Below are 19,960 nucleotides of genomic sequence, written 5' to 3'. Positions count from 1 at the left end.
GGGGTTGGAGCTAAACTCTTCAGGACACCGGCCCTCCAGGACCGAGTTTGGACACCCCTGTGTTTAACTATCACAGGGGTGCCCAAACTCGGTCCTGGAGGGCCGGTGTCCTGCAGAGGTTAGCTCCAACCCCAATTAAACACACCTGAACCAGCTAATCAAGCTCTTATAGGCATACTAGAAACTTACCAGCAGGTGTGTTGAGTGAGGCAAGTTGGAGCTAAACTCTGCAGGACACCGGCCCTCCAGGACCGAGTTTGGGCACCCCTGGGTTAGGGAGACCTCCAAATTGTGCAGATCCACTTAGATGGCAGTGCATAATGTGGCTGTCCTGATGTTTATTTTTCATATAGAGCTCAAGAAGGGTTGGTAGAGATAACAGTAACAATCAAAGGGCTGTTTAATTAAAGTTCAGACCAATAGCCCAGATCATGCATGAAAAAAGATGCGTTTAACATCCTGATGAAATCCCTTGCATAGCAAATATAATTGGTCGACCACAAAACAGTCAGGCGGTATTTCATCTCAAGGCGTATTGTGCAGTTGTAAAAATGAGTCTGTCTGAATTTCTTTTGTGCGATAAAAGTTTACTGATTTCACAGAGCAAAGCCTGTCAGCTTTTATCGCTTTGTTCCAAAGTGTTTTGGTGTCCTAACAGAAAGAACTTGTACCATCCTGTCTTATCACATCCTACATTTAGGTAACTTGTTTTCCCCCCATCTAGGTCTAAGGTTTGAGAAATGAAAACTGAGACTGTGTTTTATTTTAGCACTAGGAGAGAGAGCTCCCACCACAGGAATCCTTCTCAAGGGACATGGTGTCCTCTGGGCTGCTGGGTCCATATATTACCAGACCGTGATGGCGTATACCCATGTGACTATGGTTTGTCCTGCAGGGGAGACTACCTGTATGGCTGTCACACCTTGGGTTGCCACAGGTAACATGGCTGAGAATAGCACAGGAATGGCTGGAAATAGCACCTATCATATTGGAAGGAAAGTGACAACAATGACACAGGGGGCAATAATAGAGAACATCCCATTAGGCGTTATCCATGGTGGCTCTCCAAAAATGATACATGTGGAAAGCATTAACAAAGTGCAATGGTAGATGGATGTTGTGTTCATTACATCACAGACACAAATGAAAGAGCATGCACCCAAGCCAAAGCAGAAATGCTGTTGCCAGTTTTGATTTTGTATGTGCTCTACAAAGCCAAATAATTTGTGAGGAAAATCTGATGCTCGTCCATACAAAATTCGCCACCACAAAGCAAAAGCTTTTTTCATAGGGCATTGCCATAGGGCTCCAGGTGGTTCTTAAGTGGTTGCCATTGTATTCTGTGTGGTTTCTAGGTGTTTGTCATGATATTCAAGGTTGCTAGGTGGTCTCTATGTAATTTTCGTCTCTAGAAATGGTCTGCTTGCCTTTTTTAAAGTAAGCCTATGGATTTTTTGCCAATTTTATCATATGCCTGTTGAAAATTGTAAGTTAGACTTTTCTTAAACAACCTGAAGTATTTTGCAGATATTTTAAAGAATGTTTCAATAGTTTTTGCCAGTCCAATCATAGTCACTGTGGTCCAAATCAACATGGGACCCCATTAAAGGAATAGTTCACCCAAAATTAGCTGTAAATTTACTCACCTTCATAGCATTCAGGATGCCAATGAGTTTATTTGTTCATTGGAATGGATTTGGAGAAATTTAACATTACATCACTTGCTCACCAATGGATCCTCTGCAGTGAATGGGTGCCGTCAGAATGAGAGACCAAACAGCTGATAAAACATCACAATATTGACTTTCGTTCTAGCAAGTAAGCCACAACACTCCAGTCCATCAATTAAGGTCTTATGAAGTGAAAAGATGCATGTTTGTAATAAACAAATTCATCTTTAAGATGTAACTTCAAACCATTGCTTCTGAATAAAATAATCCATACTATTGCTTCCTCTAGTGAAAAAAATCATGTTGTCTGATTCAGGAGAAATATATGCACAGATCAAGCACCATTTACAAAGCAAAAACAGTTCTAAACAAATATGTTGGTGGATTTTGTTGTGGAAGAACAGCAGGGGGTGGACTTTTTCACTGGAGGAAGTGTTATTATGGATTATGGACTATGGTATTTTGGCCAGAACAATGGTTTAAAGTTAAAATGCCTTAATAGATTTGTTTCCTATAAACACACAGCTTTTCACTTTACACGATGGACAGGAGTCCTGTGGATTAATGCTTTTATCAACTGTTTGGATTCTTATTCTGACGGCGCCCATTCACTGTGGAGGATCCTATCCCTTTAATAAAATGAAGTTTTGAAAATCGCTAACCATAAGTATGATGAATAGGAAAGTGATGCTTTCCTTAGCGAGCACCGCTAATTACACCCTTGACTTCATAATCTTGTGCAACATCCAAGTTACATAAGAAAACCTGCTGACTTGTTATTGTCAAGAGAAGCTATACATGTATTAATCTCCCCTCTGCAGCATCCTAATGTGTGTGCTTGCTGTTATGCGTTAATATTCCATCAAGACGAAAGATTTCAAAATACTCTTTTCATGCAGGTACCTGTCAGGACAGCATATGGTGGGTAATTACAGTAAAGCTGTGTGTGTGTGTGTGTGCGTGTGTGTGTTTGCAGTTGTGTGTTACCCAAAGAAAAAGAGAGAGTGTGGTTAACTGTGAAAGAGTAATTTAGAGTAATTTTGGATGAGTCCTTTTAAAAGAACGCTTCAAGTAGATGCTTCCGTTGGTAAAATTACGAAGCGCAGGGTTAGACATCCAAGTCAGGTAATGGAGATATTTCAGGCGATTCACTCTTGCATGTAATGCATAATCACACTGCCAGTGACTGGCAGTTGGGAACAGATCTGTATGTCTGAAAGACGGTGAAATTGAGGCTCTAGACTAGGAGAACAATGCGTGTCTGTTGTTTGAACTTGGGATAGAGATGTCAGTGTGCTGTTCTTCTGTTGTTCACTGAACTTCACACAGAGCTGAAACTGAGCTCATCAGTCATCATTAGGGAAGAAAAGAGAGGGACTGGAAGCCTAAGAGGGAAAACAAAACAGATGCTAAAGAAAACATGCAGGGAAATCAAGCAACAGAACATGGTCTTTTGCCTTTGCATAATACAGGTTGGCATTATTGGAAGGTGGAAACAGGACACCGTGAGGATGCACTCTGCAGTTTCAGCAGGGTTATCTACACCTATCAGCCCGGAATACAGATAGAACTCTCACTTACTGTTCCAGAGTCTCCGAGAATGGAATTCCGAAACCGTGCCAGTCTAGACTTTCAGACCTTGCCATCTTCCTTTGTCTTATTAACATTCTCAGAATACTTTTGTGTGCTCTGGCACGAACAATGAATTTAAACTAAATTTGAAGGACCCTGCTGAGACTGTGACAAAAGATTATGTAACCACAACAGATTAGTGAAATAAAAAGGTTGAAATGATTAGATGCGATGGAGCCATTTCAGACTCTTCCTATTGCTGCTTCGTTTATTGCTGAAAGGATTTTAGCACCATATGCAGATGGTTTTAAATGAGTGCGCTTAGTTTCTTGTCAGCTCCATCATGCCAGTAGAGCTCATTAGCCTGGAGTATTTAAAATGGTAGTTTTTTACTGAGATTCAAGAGTCTGTTATACATAAAAACATACTTCGATCATATCAGTGAAGAAGTTAAATATTTTCTCCTCTATCTGTGCTCAAACCTGTTCTCAGATGTCAGTGTAAGACATTATACATGATACATTATTCAATGCACTCTTTCAAGGAAATAGGATTCAGAACAAGAAGAGAGTCAAGATCTCAAACCTGCAAAATCAGGGCCAGGCTGAAAAACATACTTAATCATAAGCTCTCTATACCTAGAGTTTGAAGGATGTCCCCTATACTTAGAATACTATTGGATGGCTTAGTGTATACTGTGCACTGTATACTGCACACTATCTGTTGTTTTTTACAAATAGTATGTGAAGCAGTATGCGGTATGCAATGAAAACAATGTGTTGTTGTCAAAACATTTAATTCAGAAAGATATGTCCAGTTATGACTTTGGAGAATTAAAAATTTATTTATTTATTGCTTTTTTTAAATTTTTTTTATTAAAGGCGCTGTATGTAATTTTTTTATTGTAATAAAACATGAAATTACCAAAATGTGTTTGCAGATATTAAGGAAACATGCAAAGTTCACATACTTGTTTCTCTGAAAAACAATTCTACAGCTAGTTATTCCACTTTGAAATGTTTAATTTGAATTTACTTTCATTGTACGGGGCTCCATATTGCAACTAAAACGGGCGCATTTGCAACCAAAAATATTAATTTACGACTATATAAATGTACATGTTATGACTTAAAAATTAGCATGTAATGCCTTTTTTTCCAGATTATTTTGAGATCACACCTTTTGTTATGTTGACGTAATAAACTGTAAGGGTGGTTTCCCTACAGTGGTTCAGGCTGTGGGATTGCCGAATGACTAAAGAAACGTTATCAGCACGATGGTATAAAACTGTACATTTCTAGTCTATTACCACCCACTGCCACTTATACCAAGAAAGAGAGAAAGAGAGATCAAAGTAAAAGAGGTAGCAAAGGAAAGAGACAGAGCAACAGTTACAGTCCTCTTTTATCCCTTTCTTGACCATGTGACTAAAAACCAAATGTGAGACATTCAAACTGACCAATCAGCAGATTACAGCTTCACCCACTGTGCAAAAAAGTGTGATAATTAGCAGACCCCCGATGTATACACATGTTGGCCTATAGGCCTTGATTGATATCAGCACTTCTGTGCCTTCAGTAACGCCAAATTGCCCTTTTGTTACTCAAGATAGGTTTGGGACAGGAAAGCAGAAGTCTTTGATAATTTTTGACCCTACAAAACTGAGGCAATGCGCATCAAAGGAAAAACAGTCCTCATCTCTGCCGAACACCAGCATTGACGGCACTCGCTAAAAACTTGCTAAAAGCAGCTCCAAGTTGTGGCAGATATCGAAAATGACAGAGGTGCGAATAAAAGTGCAGAAAAGCAGTGTCTATTTCGTGCACAACTTGAACAACTTGAAAAGCTGTTAGCTGTGTGGACATTAACAATATCATTGACCATTCTCGAGTCGTTTGTGATCGATACTAATATGGCTTCTTGTTATCAAGATCTTTAGTCTATATGTTGTGTTCTGTTAATGCGTGAACTTCATATCATTTGTTGCGCACTTGCCGTCCAATAAACACAATAAGCTTTGTGCTCTGTTACCTTTTAATAAACAAAGTATCAGCTTTAAAATTCTGCCAAATTCATAATGGAATTCAAACAATAAATACCGTTTTGGCAGTCTTTAATGTGGCATGAGCGATCGCTTTAGTACCTCAGTTCAAGCGGCATATGAACCCATCATATCTTTCTCTTTACTACTATGAAATAAACATAAATGAACATCAAATGTATATTATAAGATACAGTACAACTTACTGAAATGTCTCGTATAATCGCTCATTCAAACTACAGAAAATGTGTAAAGCATGTAAACAATGCCACGTAACAATCATTTCAGACAGAATAACCATTCGGCGTCCATAAGCTCATTAGTCAGCTAGAAAAAATAACTATATAGTGGAGCATTTTGCTAAATATATGCGCTATGCTGCATATTCAAATTTTTACTTAACCTGTTGTCTACATGATAAGAAAGAATGCAAGGAGCTAAAGACAAAATCCAACACCTCCTTATAATTACATGTTACTAATAAAGAAAAACAGACTGGATGTGTGCAAGACATATGACAACATAGGATGCATTGAGGAGAAGCCCAAACTACACTCAGTGGCCAAGCGATGCTTACATATTTATGGTCTGTGATATTGGCACAGATTCTGTGAAATAAACAATTCTTTATGACTGTATAGTTCTCAAGTTGGAAAAGACGTTCCCACTTTAAGTAAACCTTAGTTCCCAGGACATCTACAAGATGGATTAAAATGCTAATGCTGGGAGACATAAATTCATAATATTAAGACTGAAATGTTAAGGTGTTTAAAAGTAAATAAATAAATAAAACACGTTTATTCTGTGGCACTTAAAAAATTATTTGGCACCTATTTGTGTTTCTTATAGGTGCCAATGGCTCCTTAAGTGATTTTTTTGTATGGAGCCTTGTTGTATAATTGTACTTCGAAATGCCTTTGTTCTTTGTTTAAAGACAGAAAGTCATACAGAAATTTCATTTTTGGGTGGACTGTCCCTTTAAATAATTATTTTTGTTATTCTGTTTTGTGCCAGTAGTGACACAGAAATTGCTTAAATTAACTTTAACTATTGATTTTAAATATGTTTTGATTGTTTCATGTAATTTAGTTTATATAATTTCATACAGTTCATATCATGTACACGAAAGGTCAAGTTTAGCACATTGCTTTGTTGCATACGATAGTTCATGCAGTGTGATCTCACTGTGTACTGCACATTGAGACAAATAGAATTGCATGCTGAAAAAGCATACTATAAACTGCAGGAAAAATAAAAGTATTATAGTAACACAGTGTTCTGATCATGTTTCTCAGAGACTAGAATATTCGTGATTCGTGTAAAGCTCACATTCAGCGTCCTTTCTAGCCATCCTCGACACACCTTGAGTCTCTATTTAATGCACAAAGAGGTTTCAAATGCAAGACTGCATTGCAATGGAAGGTTCCAGCATCTGTCCTATCATTCCCTCCCCCAAACATCTCTCTCTCTCTCTCTATCTCAACCAGTTGTTCTCTCCATTCCTCTTTTTCGTTGCGTTCTTCCTCCCCTCACTAATCATACTGCCTCTTTAAATAGCTCTCAGGTGTTCCTGTTTGGGACATAGACTCACAACAGGGGGACAGAGGGAGGAAGTGTGTGTGTTTTATGCAACAATCTGGGGCAGATGAGAAATGTGGACATTCCCCCCTCTATCTCCTGCCTCACCCCTTTTCCCCCCTCCATCTTTCCGCATGTTTTTCAAAGTTAAAATGCAGTTTCTTGGATAAAAACACACATACACACAACACACACCCTGTTTTATAAACAAATTTTTTTTTTTTTTGCTTGTGCACACTGTCTGTGACTGAGGATAGAATAAGGACACATTTTGCCCATTGAACATATACACTGTATGCATATATTAGATAAAACACAAATATGCTTAGATATACCCAAAATGAACATGTAGGTATTTTCAGCTGTTGTCGTATTGCTGGCCCAGAGGTTATATGACCTGGGAGTGAGTAGATGGACAGTAAGATTAAGAGATTTCTCTTCTGGGATGTGCTGTCGTCTGTAGACTGCAGAACCAGTATGGCTAGTAGGGCCAAATTGGCATGCATCAATGTCAGCCATTGTAAAAAATATTCATAGCAACTGTTTTCAGTCATTAATTTCGTATGTTTTTGCTCTGTTGATTCTGTCACAGTGCTTAATCTAAGCCACATCAGATGGGCGTACACATAAAATGCTATGTAGTATATCAGAAGGAAATTCCTCTGTTTTGTGCCAGGGTTATTATAGTTACCTAAAACTAAAATCATAGGGAAAAAACATTTTCATTGCTTGAAATAAAGTAAATGTTAACTAAAAAACTAAATAAAACAAAAAATGTGTATTTCTTTGAGCTAGTTGCCATTTCTCATTTTCAGTGTAACTTGATGTACTAAAATAACTAAAGCTATGTAGAGACATATGTGACCCTGGACCACAAAACCAGTCATAAGGGTCAATTCTTTTTTTATTGAGATTTATACATCATCTGAAAGCTGAATAAATAAATATGACAATATTTGGCCGAGATACAACTATTTGAAAATCTGGAATCTGAGGGTGCAAAAAAAATCAAAATATTGAGAAACTCACCTTTAAAGTTGTCCAAATAAAGTTCTTAGCAATGCATGTTACTAATAAAAAATTAAGTTTAAATATATTTACAGTAGGAAATTTACAAAATATTTTCATGGAACATGATCTTTACTTAATATCCTAATGATTTTTGGCATAAAAGAAAAATCAATAATTTTGACACATACAATGTATTTTTGGCTATTGCTACAAATATACCCCAGCGACTTAAGACTGGTTTTGTGGTCCAGGGTCACATATACAGTTTATAGAGACAAAAAATACTAAACTTTAACTGAAATTGAAATGAAAAAGGAAATATGAGAAATGAATTCAAAGTTGTAATAAATACTATAATGGTAGCTAGGAGTGGGCGATCTGATGATTTTACACCGTGATCGATCTTCAAGACATCTATACGATCTACTTTTCTGGCGAATCGTAGAGATTGTGATCTTTTATGTCCTCGTAATAATGTTAAAACTACAGCAATGACTGCCAATTAGATGACTGTCACTGGTCAAGTTATGTCACATTTCTCTATCATGTCTCTTACATATGTGGTGACATATTTAAAAAAAAAAAAAAACTAACCACAACTGACTAAAAACTAGCAGTAATAGTGTTATATGTTATAAATTGTGTCTGCTTATAATGTATTTGCTAAAATTAAGATGGGGAAGGTTTTTTTTTAAATCACTTTTTGACATTGTTGGTTTGATCCATTGAAAAAATCCCCAATTTAATTCTGTTATTGAATATCTGTTATTAAAAAAATATAGATAAGGACATAATTATTTTAATTAATTATAGTTATGTCAGATAATTAATTAAATTGACAATATTATGCATTTGGACTACTTTTAATTTAGTATACAAAAAAAGTATACTGCTTTTATTTAGTGTTCCTAATAGTAGAGGTGGAATCTCTGGGATGCTGTAGATAGAGATAGAAAATAGAGCTCAGAGAGTCATATCAAATTAATATATTGATTACTTGAGGTTTTATACTGGTGAGTTTGTGTGTCTTTGCTATTGTTATTGTTACAACTCACCCACATATCATTCCAAACCTGTATGACTTCCTTCTGCTGAACACAAATAAACATATTTTTAAGAATGTTGATATGTGAGCGGGTGATCTCAGGTGGTGAGCGAACGGAAGTGCATGGACCGGATTCGTGACAATAACCAAACATTTTTGGCTCCTATTGACTTCAGTTGTATTTTTTTGTCCATACAAAGGGAACCAAAACATTATTCAAAATATCTTCTTTTGTGCTCCACAGAAGAAAGAAAGTCATACAGGTTTGGAACAACATGTGGATGATTTAATGATGACAGAATTCTAATTTCTGTGTGGAGGAATTGTCTTTAAAGGGAATGCGCCCTTTAAGAAAATCCCATTAAGTTAGTGCTTGATTATTAGCAATATTGGTCAATGATTGATATGGTGCCGATATGCATCCATAAAGAACGTTCCACAGTCCATTCTGCTGGGGCCCGTCAGCCAAACAGCACATATGAATTGTTACTCTTTTCTTTACTCTCCTCCTCTGTATTCTTTCACCTTTTCCTTTGCTTTCTCACTCTCTTTCTGTCTCTCTCAGCATCATTCTTTACCATGCCATTGAAATGTTATTTTTTTGGTGTTATTTCTCTCTCATTGTCCCTCTTCTCATATCTCTCTGGGTCTGACCTCCCAACACATACAATGTTATAAATGAGAGTCTAACTTTACTTTTGCTTATGTGAGCAGAACAAGTCACAGTAAAGTCGTTCAGCACCAAACGTCTGTCTTCTCGCCACGTGAACTCTTCTCATAAATGGCAGTGCTTAATAATGCTTGTGCGTGTTAGTCTGGGGATTCAGGTGTGAGGGTCGCGAGCTGTCCTTCGAGAGACATTTACAAGGCATTGTTGTTGTATTCATTTATGATGCGTGGATGCTATTAATCTGCTTTGACACAATGACAGGGTAAAACAATAAAATAAGATAGAATACAAAAAAATTATCCAGGCAGGAAATTGGTTATGTAATGAAATCAAAACAAAGCCTTTCACATGAAGAGCAGTTGAAGCTTTCTAAGACATGTCATGCAAGGTCATGTGACTTGCAATGCTTGACAAAAAACATATGGTCGAGTGAAGCCTTTAATAGTTCATAAAACATAAAACTGAATTAACCAATTACATGAGATTAATGAAAAGCATATTCAAGCATTACAACTAAAAAGATCAACTAAAGCTTATTTACTCAACTTTTTGATCAGTGTTAGATCAAATCAGTATTAGAATAATTTCTGCAGAATCATGTGACACTGAAGACTGTAATGGCTGAATAATGGCTCCTGAAAATTCAGCTTTGCCATTACGGGGGTTATGGAAATTGATGGACAGACGCATTTTTGTATAATCAGCATCAATTGCAAGCATTCAGTTGTTTATGCTCAGATTGCTCAACCAAGCTGCATCAACTTCAGTTTCACTTGAAGTTCTGTTTCAAGAGATTAAAGGTAAAAGTTAAAGGGGTCATATGATGCGATTTCTCTTTGGAGTGTTACAAGCTGTTCATGCATAGATAAGATCTCTAAAGTTGCAAAGACTAAAGTCTCAAACCCAAAGAGATATTCTTTATAAAAGTTAAGACTCGTCCACGCCCTCCTAAAACGCCTCATTTAAACACGCCCCCACATGTCTACGTCACTGTGTGGGAAGATTTGCATAACGTCGCCCAAATGTTCACGCAAAAAAAGAGGTAACTTTGATTCTTGCTGTAGTATTGTTGCCGACGCCGCCATGTCGTGGAGACGCTGGGTTTTTCGTTGTGAAAGTGAAAATACTTTGTTTGGCCTTCCGAAATAGGACACAACTAGAAATAAGTGGTTAAGTTGTATTTACAAGACTGTTCCAGAACAGTGCAACGCAAATATTTGAGTGTGTGCAGCGCATTTTATGGAGGACTATTTCCTGGGAGAGTAGCCTACGAGGCTGTTTCTATAAAGTGGGGCAATTCCAACTTTGCAAGGATAGTCTGGTGCTTCTGACTCACAGCTTGTAAGTACGTTTTTATATTTAAAGAATTTGCCACTGACTAATCAAACGCAAATTTTGAGCAGTGTAGAGTAGCGCTTGTTGTTTGTCCTTTCTCCGGTCACAAATGCAAACATGGTTTTATGTTTACGCGGTGTGATATGCAACGCAACGCGTAAAAAGACAGTATAAGTCATTATAATCAGTAATTATGTCCCCACTGGATGCAACAAATGCCTTGTTTGTAATGGGTTTTATTGGTTTTGTCTCGTCGCTCCGGGAGACGGCATCACAGTATGGTAAGGAGCGTAACATTTCCGTCACAGGCTTGAGGTATTCGGCCAATCACAACGCATTGGATAGCTGGCCAATCACAGCACACCTCGCTTTTCAGAACGATGAGCTTTGTAAAAATCGACGCGTTTCAGAAAGGCGGGGCATAGAGGAGAAACAATAATGTACAGTATGTGGAAAATAATGTGTTTTTTGAACTTTAAACCGCATAAACACATTTCATTACACCAAATACACAAAATAATGTTCTTTTTAGCAACGTCATATGACCCCTTTAACAGGAGGTGAAAACTGTGGTATAGTGAACATAGCAAGGCATCTTTGCACCTGATTTGCCCCCTTGCTGATAACAAGACATTTATGTGGCAAAACAGCAAACTAAAATCCTATGGGAGCATCTGGTTAAAATTTAATAAGGAATAACCAGTAACAATAAACATTATTAGGCTAAGATTTTTGCTTGATGTTTGTGTTTCTACTAGACAGCAACTTCATCCTGGCCAATGCACAAGTGTCCAAAGGCTTCCCGATCGTGTACTGCTCGGATGGATTCTGTGAGCTTACTGGATTTGCCCGAACCGAGGTCATGCAGCAGAGCTGCTCATGCAAGTTTCTGTATGGGCCAGAGACTAGCGAGCACATCATTCTTCACGTGGACTCTGCATTCGAGGAACGTAGCGAGTTCAAGGAGGAGATAATGTTCTACAAAAAGATTGGTGAGAAGAAAAAAATATTGGATAATGCATTTTGCTTGGTGGTGTTGCTGCAAAGCTTGTTGTACATGTAAATACACTCAACGTAATGCATTTTGGCAAATGCTAGATGTTTAGTGTCTGACTTAGGCAGGTTGAGTTTCATTTGCAGTGATCTTGGGTATTTTGCCATCACTGTAAAGCTATTAGCAGCAGTTAAAAGGAGACCAGTAATAATACATGGAAAGTTGTGTGATCCATCACTAGTAATAGCACATGAAGGTATTACAACACACCTTAACAAAGTGAAATCTCTAGCCATTGTTAGAAGCAGATGGTTTTATTAGAGTTGGTTGGCCAAAAGCACCAGAGAGACTCTAAAGTCGGATTACAAACTAAAGTCCAGCAGGTGTGCAAGTTTATTTGTGGAATTTACGACGACAGCGATTCATACTAAGATTCATACTAAACCATCAACCCATCCTGTAATTTCCCTTAATATAGTATATTTCACTCCCTTTTGCACTTTATTCTTCTATTCAAGGGGCTCTGAAATGTTAAATTTTGAGATTGGAGATTAATCAAAATAGAAATCCTTCTTCTTTCACTGGATTAATTACTAAAAAAGTACCATAGTACAGTTTTTTTAAGCAGGTAGCATAGTGGTACCATGGTGTTCATTGAAGAATATTTAAGTACTATGTACACATCATGGTTTATAAATACCACCACAATACATGTCTGTAAGTGTACTGTATACAAAGGGCATTAGATAGTAGCAATGATAATATTTGTATAATTTATTATTCTTGCATATTATATATTATATTATATTATATTTTAATAATATTTGTATTCGGTTTGCCAAGGTCTTCAAATGATGCTGTGGCATTTTAACACCTCCCTGTACCTTTTCCATGTGCTGATTCTCCTCTCCCCCTTTGTTCTATATTGAGTGGCATTTTAACACCTCCCTGTACCTTTTCCATGTGCTGATTCTCCTCTCCCCCTTTGTTCTATATTGAATGGAACATCTCCAGCACACTTGTTCTAGAGAGCGTTATTATTTCATCCCCTTTTTCTTCTCCATAATGGTGATGCTTTTTCATGAGGAAATGAGAGATTTGACAAAGACTTCTCCAGCTGTGAGCAATCAGACGGAATTCCCCCAGAGGCTTCCAGTAACGGCTACTGGTGGAGAGAGAAACACACAGACAGACACACACACACACACACATTGCTAAGCACACACATAAATGCCCTGTCGCACACATACACCCACACCACTCAAAACACACAGACAAACAAGCATTCACGCACACACCTACGTGGGAATTGGATACCATAATGGTGCTGCTCTTTTTGGATGTGCTGGTCTTGTTTTGTTTCAGGTTTTATAGCACTTTAAATAGACTGGAAGTAATGTTTTGCCAAGTAAGCTAAAAATGTGCTTCCTGTGGTAACAACTAAATTAACTAGTTTTATTCAGTGCAGAAATTAAAGTCAGTGTGAATTGCAACTCATTTTATTTCTATAATGTAGCATATAACAAGTGACACAGAATATCCAATTAAAAAGGGCAGGGAACTTGCCCTTCATTGTCACGTTTTACAGTGTGAATGTCCTCTTGCAAACGTGTATAAGACTGTATATTTGTGTGTGTTTATATATCTTGCCTCTCAATTCTACTGCAGGTAGTGTGTTCTGGTGTCTGCTGGATATTGTGCCTATTAAGAATGAGAAAGGAGATGTGGTCCTCTTCCTCGCTTCTTTTAAAGATGTCACTGACACTAAAGCCAAATCTATACTTGAGGAGAAGAAAGAAGGTTAGTATGTTTAATACTGTAAAGCTGCTTTGACACAATCTGTATTGTATAAAGAGCTATATTAATAAAGGTGACTTGACTTTACTGTGTGGTGGATGGTGTATGTGTGTGTACATGAATTTTCTGGATGACAAGATATTCATGATTTTTTTTCTTTGAAATAATATTCATAGATGTCTCTTCCACTAGGTCCAATTTAATGTCCTAGGGGTTGATTTTTATTAAATCAACTTTTTTTTTTTTTTTTTACTGTGACTTCATCATTTATTTTTGTTTTAAACATGTACCAGACCCAGACTTTAAATAGAAAAATATGAAAACGTGTCATAAAAATATTCATTATTTTTTACTATTAAATATTAATTTTTAATCAATAAAAAAATAGGAAAACCTAAACAAAGAGAGAAATAAACGTAAATCATTTTATTATTTATTATGGAAAAAATAATAGCCAAAAGTTTGCAGAAATTATGACGTTGACGTGGTGACATTTCCATCACAACCCACACTCATTTTTCACTAATAATATTTTATCAAAAGTTAATGGACTTTGTTACCATAGAAAGAGCGGTGTACCATACTGCCGTGCAAAGGCAAAACTTCGTATTTGGTCGAAAATTAGTTATTGATATTTTTGGGACATTCAAGACCTCCTTTATCATGTGGATAAGTATCTTGAGTCAATTTTGTTGTTTTTTTTCGAAAATACTGGGTTATTAGAATTCATGGCAAAGAACGTCATCGGAGATGTTTAATCCACAAGCATTCTGAGTATTATTTCTTCTTTCTGGCATTCACATCAATACACAAGTTGTCCTTTTAGTATAGTTTAGGCTATTTTCATTCAGTTCGGTGTAAAAGCAATAGGCCAAGTATGTCTTGCATTTTTTAACGTTAGTGAGCATTGCAAATAAATTGGTTGCAAAACGATATCCACTCACATGTTTTGTCTGGTTGTTACGATCAGAAAAAAATGAATACAGTCACATTACTGTGTGTTATAGCATATGAGACAGCCCGTGATCACTAGATTTTATACAGGTGTTACTAATGATTTTGTAAATGGTGATCAGCATCCAAATATTATATATAATGTGGTCGTTACTGCCTTTTGCCTTGGTGTTTACAGCGCATGTACATGGTTGAATGTTGTTACTAGACTAATAAAAGAAAAAAAAAATATTTTAAGGGATTTTATTTTCTAAGTCCTCAGGGCCAAATGTATCAATAGTGTAAGAAAAACCCTCCTATGATCCCTTTTTTGTGCTAGTCTCATTAAGGTGAGGCAGGGTGAAAAACTATCTGTTTATTGTGTGACTGAGAAGTCAGATATTGGCCTCAAGCACCAAAGGAAACTGTGTGGAGCAGGGAATCCCAGTGCAACTGTGTCTTTTTTTTCTTTTCACACTTTCGCCTTTTGTTCCTTTTTCTCTCTCCGTCCTCCTCTATGTTTCACGTGACCTGTGCTGCTAGTAAATTGGGAGTACATTTATTAGGATCTATAATAAGTGTTATGCCGCTGGTCTCCCTGCTGACTGTAGCCTTTTATGGATGAGTTTCTGTCGCCCCTCTCCTCCTCCAGCCCTGCAGGCTGAAGTGATCTCTATCCCTCTCTAATAACCAGCTTCCCAGCTTTCTCTCTCACTTCCTAGCCCTTCATCTCTCTCTCTCTTTCTCAATCCATGTTTCTTTCTCTGTCTATCGCTCCATCCCTTCAGTCCTTTTCCTACTCCTGATTTGGTTTCCCTTGGTACCTTGTTCGGCAGGGTTGCAATGAGTGACATTTTCCCCTGTTGCCCTTGGCAATTGAGACTGGCAGCCTGGCTGTCTGCTTGTTTCTTCAGCTGGCTGATTTAAAAATGCTACACATTTGTACACACAAACACACACCACTGGTCAATATCCACACAGAGACTCCACACATTTCATATGTTTTTGTCTCTGTCTCTAACAGTGTATCCATTGCACTACAATACTTCTGTTGACACTTTTTGACTTCCATTTTTATTTTTGCTACCAACAAGAACTAACACAGAACTAACTGTATGTTGAATGGAAAAGAAAAATAATGCAAATGTAATAAAGGATTCATTCTTATTTTCTCCAAAGTGTTTTCAGTGGAGAATGAAGTATTGTTCATTGAGCTCGTCATATTATCAGCAACGTTTTTGTTAGAGCTGATTTCAGCAAATTTTATTTTATTTTCAGCAATTTAGCAGCAAAGTTTCGGGGTTTCACATTGAAGGTTTGGTTGTTCATGTTATAGTAATAGTGTTCTTGTTTTTTTTTGTGTGTGTGTGTGTGTGTGTTTTTTGTTATTTTCAGCAGCAAAGTTTTGGATTTTCAGATGTGGTTTGGCTTTATAAAACAATCTACACTATAATACGTATGTGCTTCAGTAGGAAATACATAAACACAGGAAAGGAACCTGAATTTGTCAAACCATTTCATGTGGACTTTCATTTCCAGTGTAGGATGTCCCTTTGACTTACTGGTTTAGTTCAAGACATTCAAAGACTAAATCAAATGAACCTACTTCAGTATTTAGCAGTCACTCGATCAGTTGAAGCAAATGTGTTCAATATGGGAATGAAAACATTCTGCCAGCAGAGCCCCAACTGGCGGAAACCACTGGTGTAAAGCAGGTCACCAGCAGAAAGGAAGTTATTCTTGATTCACATAAGCTTTTGTGTAACAGCAGTATGGAGGGCAGAAGGAAAACAGGCCACTTTGAATAAAACCGCCCTCAATACATGGAAGTATTGATGAAAAATCGTTTTCTTCACAAAACAACAACAAAAAAAACCACTCTGAATTATACACTTTCATTCACCAATGCAATTCTTTTTTTGTGGGTATTGTAGCGTCTGGACCAATCAAACACACAATTTTTCATTTGATTTAACAAATCAGTTATTCATTAGATTAACAAATCGTCACAGACCCCTCACCCAATAAACTGGGTGCCAGGATGTCTGCGAACGACACCAGGCCGTGTTTATGTGTATGTTAGACTAGTTTAAGTGTTTATGTATTTAATAAAGTCTTACTTGTATCACACTTGACGTTGGTCATTGTTTGCTCATAACTGCAGATTTATGCTACAGGCTCTGTGTAGAGTTGTACAGTAAGAAAGTTATTTCCCTTAACCAGGAAATTAACGTTCTTAGAATTGACAGACAGTTGACCCTGAGAGGTCAAGTAAATACTTACAGCGGATCTAAATATTTATAATTAATTATAACTAGTTATGATTAATTATTCATATTTCCCAGTGAGCTGATTCGCTACAGTACATAACATTTTTGGAGCAAGAATTCAAGATGTTAGAATATGATGGTTTATATGTTTTCTTAGTTACTTGACCATGTCTTTTGTTTGTTATTTCGAGTACCTTACCAAAACCAGCTCTGGTCACTGTAATGCTACAAAGGTTGAGTTGTTTAGGTGGTATTTTATTTTATTTATGTTTTTATTTTCATTCATTTTGCTTATTTTCTTTTAAAATAAGTAAAAAGTAAAAAGAAATGCAAAAACATGATATACAACAACCTCAGTACCACAGGGATTTGCCTACTGTGTCCTCTGGTGTTGGTGTCTTTATGAATTAATGGAATTTATTTTGTGCAGTGTGTTTTTGTTTCTTGATGAATTGTATCCCACATTGCCCTTGACTTTCGTAACAACAGTCCAACCTTTCCTCAGAGTGCCACCGTGAGAAGGTGAAGGGCGGGTCTCCTCCGTTCGGCTCCACACGGCTGCGATCTAGCACAGTTCTCTACCATATTTCAGGACACCTGCATAACCGTCAAAAACAAAGTAAAATCAAACTTAACAAGGTGAGACCGTTCAAATACTGAGGACATAATACAGAAACTGAAAGACAAAACAGAACCAGTGACTTCACCATAATTGTCTTCCCTCTTTATAGAATGTTTTTGGTGATCCACCCGCTCTTCCTGAATATAAAGTCGCTGATGCCAAGAAGTCCAAGTTCATTCTTCTTCACTTCAGCACCTTCAAAGCGGGCTGGGATTGGCTGATCCTTCTGGCTACATTCTATGTCGCTGTGACAGTGCCGTATAACGTTTGTTTTATTGGGGATCAAGACTTGACACGTAGCACCACTGTCACTGACATTGCCGTCGAGATTCTTTTCATCATTGGTAAGAGAATCCAATTTTGATCTTTGACATTATATTTAATTGGTCAATTACATACTATGTTTTTCATTGTGAGCCTGATTATGATTTACGACGTTATCTTTGTTCTGTCACATGTGTGTCTTTACACATGATTGTAAGCAGGTCTTTAAATCAGTTTCAGGCTCTGACATCTTCCATTAACCCTCTGTGGTACAGCATTGCCACAGGGCAACATATCATTCTGCTTCAGTGTCCTTCCATTCAGAAAAAAATGTATTGCATTCTAGGAATTAAAAGGGCAATTTTTACAGAAACAAACAGTATTCTTTTTGTAACACATTTGACATTTTAGTTTCTCTCTATGACTGATCTCTCAGTTTTACCTGAACTCTTTCAAGAAGCACACATGCTGTGCTCCTCAAATTGCACTATTATTTCTTTTTCCTGCATCTTTGTTAAGATTAGCTTAAATGGATGTTTTTGTTGATAGATTGTTCACAATTTAAAAATAAAGGATCCCATATGATTTAAATATGAATGAAACGTGTGTTATTGATTTCATTTGAGTGTAATAAAATAGCAGGATGACCTATAATACATATATATTTTAACATTGCTCCTGAACTTTGCTTTGGCTTTGTGACCCTGATAATGCCTCTATTTAGAATGCCTGGTGTTCAGATTTGGTGACAGCGCATGAATTTTTCATTTTCCTATTGTTAGTCTGCAATAAAAACCCACTTGATATATAGCTGGCAGAAAAGCATTTTTGCTGTTATAAATGGTTCAATATACACACTGTCGTTCGTTGAGATTATGCTGATGGAGTATTTTGTGAAGACGCTGACTCTACTCTTTCTGTTGCTTGGCCAGACATCGTGTTCAGTTTCCGTACTACGTACGTGAGTAAGTCGGGGCAGGTGATCTTCGATGCGCGGCAGATCTGCATCCATTACATGACCACCTGGTTCATCATCGACCTGGTTGCCGCTCTGCCCTTTGATCTCCTTTACGCCTTCAAAGTCAGCGTGGTGAGTAATGCATATATTTAAAAAATATGTAATGAATGTATCGGGGAAAAAATCTGTGGGAACTTGTTTTCACAGCTTTCAAATGCATTTGGGATTTATTACATTTACATGATTTTGCAGAAAAAACAGATCCACACAGAATCTGTGCCTGCAGAAAACTTGAAACATGTACACACCCCATCAGTTGCATTTTTAGTAAATAACTTGATGATGCTTTCAGGAACCAACAGTAACCAACCTAGCACTCAGATAAACCATATATTGCCGTAGTCCTGTGTTTATTAGTCACGTTGAATCAATGAAAGCAGTTGAATCTTCTGTTTATTCAGCTCCAGCGATAGGCATTTTCTGGGTTTCTTCTGCGAGGCTGTAGCGTCTGGACCAATCAAACACACAATTTTTCATTTGATTTAACAAATCAGTTATTCATTAGATTAACAAATCGTCACAGACCCCTCACCCAATAAACTGGGTGCCAGGATGTCTGCGAACGACACCAGGCCCCCCTGGTCACCATGGCAACCAATGCTGATATCACTGGTTTTATGGCCCAAAGGAATGCGGGTAGAGAAAATCACTACCTTTTCCATAGGAAGAGACACAATGCACAGTAGAAATGGACTCTTCCCTAATTAATTCATAGGAAAACCTTTCTTTGAATGAACACACATATCCTTCAGGTCATTGTGTATGTTGTCTTTGATATTTTATACTGTTTTATGCAGGCTTATGATGGAACCACTCGTTCCTGTCATCTTACCTATATGTAATCCTACCATGTTTAGTACCTATGAATTCGCCTTCTGATGATCTAAACGAGCGTGTATATTATATGTTGGTACATAGGCAATATATTAGTGTCCTGAGAATCTTTAGTAATTTCGATTCAAGTTCCATATGAAAATTACCATGCTTCCACACAAAGAGTCATAAAACTCCCCAGTATTTCCAAACTCCAGCCTGGGATTTCAGCCTTTCTCATTGGACAAGCCCATCTTGAGAGACGTGAATCTTCTCAGACCTTAAAGGCCTCACATCAGTGACCCGCCCCAGACTCGGTGGTTTGGT

The 19,960-nt window shown here is 37.3% G+C and overlaps 1 protein-coding gene across 1 annotated transcript in view; it reads left to right on the top strand.

The window, feature by feature from the left end:
* LOC107739637 (potassium voltage-gated channel subfamily H member 8-like) overlaps positions 1–19,960 on the top strand; it is a 53,987-nt gene that overhangs the window by 5,323 nt on the left and 28,704 nt on the right. Inside the window, exons 2-6 of the mRNA XM_016551804.1 lie at positions 11,681–11,914; positions 13,585–13,716; positions 17,422–17,555; positions 17,648–17,882; positions 18,735–18,892. Coding sequence (XP_016407290.1) covers positions 11,681–11,914; positions 13,585–13,716; positions 17,422–17,555; positions 17,648–17,882; positions 18,735–18,892 — 893 coding nt within the window. The remainder of the gene's footprint in view (positions 1–11,680; positions 11,915–13,584; positions 13,717–17,421; positions 17,556–17,647; positions 17,883–18,734; positions 18,893–19,960) is intronic.

The sequence above is a fragment of the Sinocyclocheilus rhinocerous genome, unplaced genomic scaffold (assembly GCF_001515625.1).
Source record: "Sinocyclocheilus rhinocerous isolate Xijiao unplaced genomic scaffold, SAMN03320098_v1.1 scaffold314, whole genome shotgun sequence".
Taxonomy (NCBI): Eukaryota; Metazoa; Chordata; class Actinopteri; order Cypriniformes; family Cyprinidae; genus Sinocyclocheilus; species Sinocyclocheilus rhinocerous.
The sequence above is the reverse complement of the archived record's forward strand: the minus strand, read 5'-3'. Positions and strand labels throughout refer to the sequence as shown.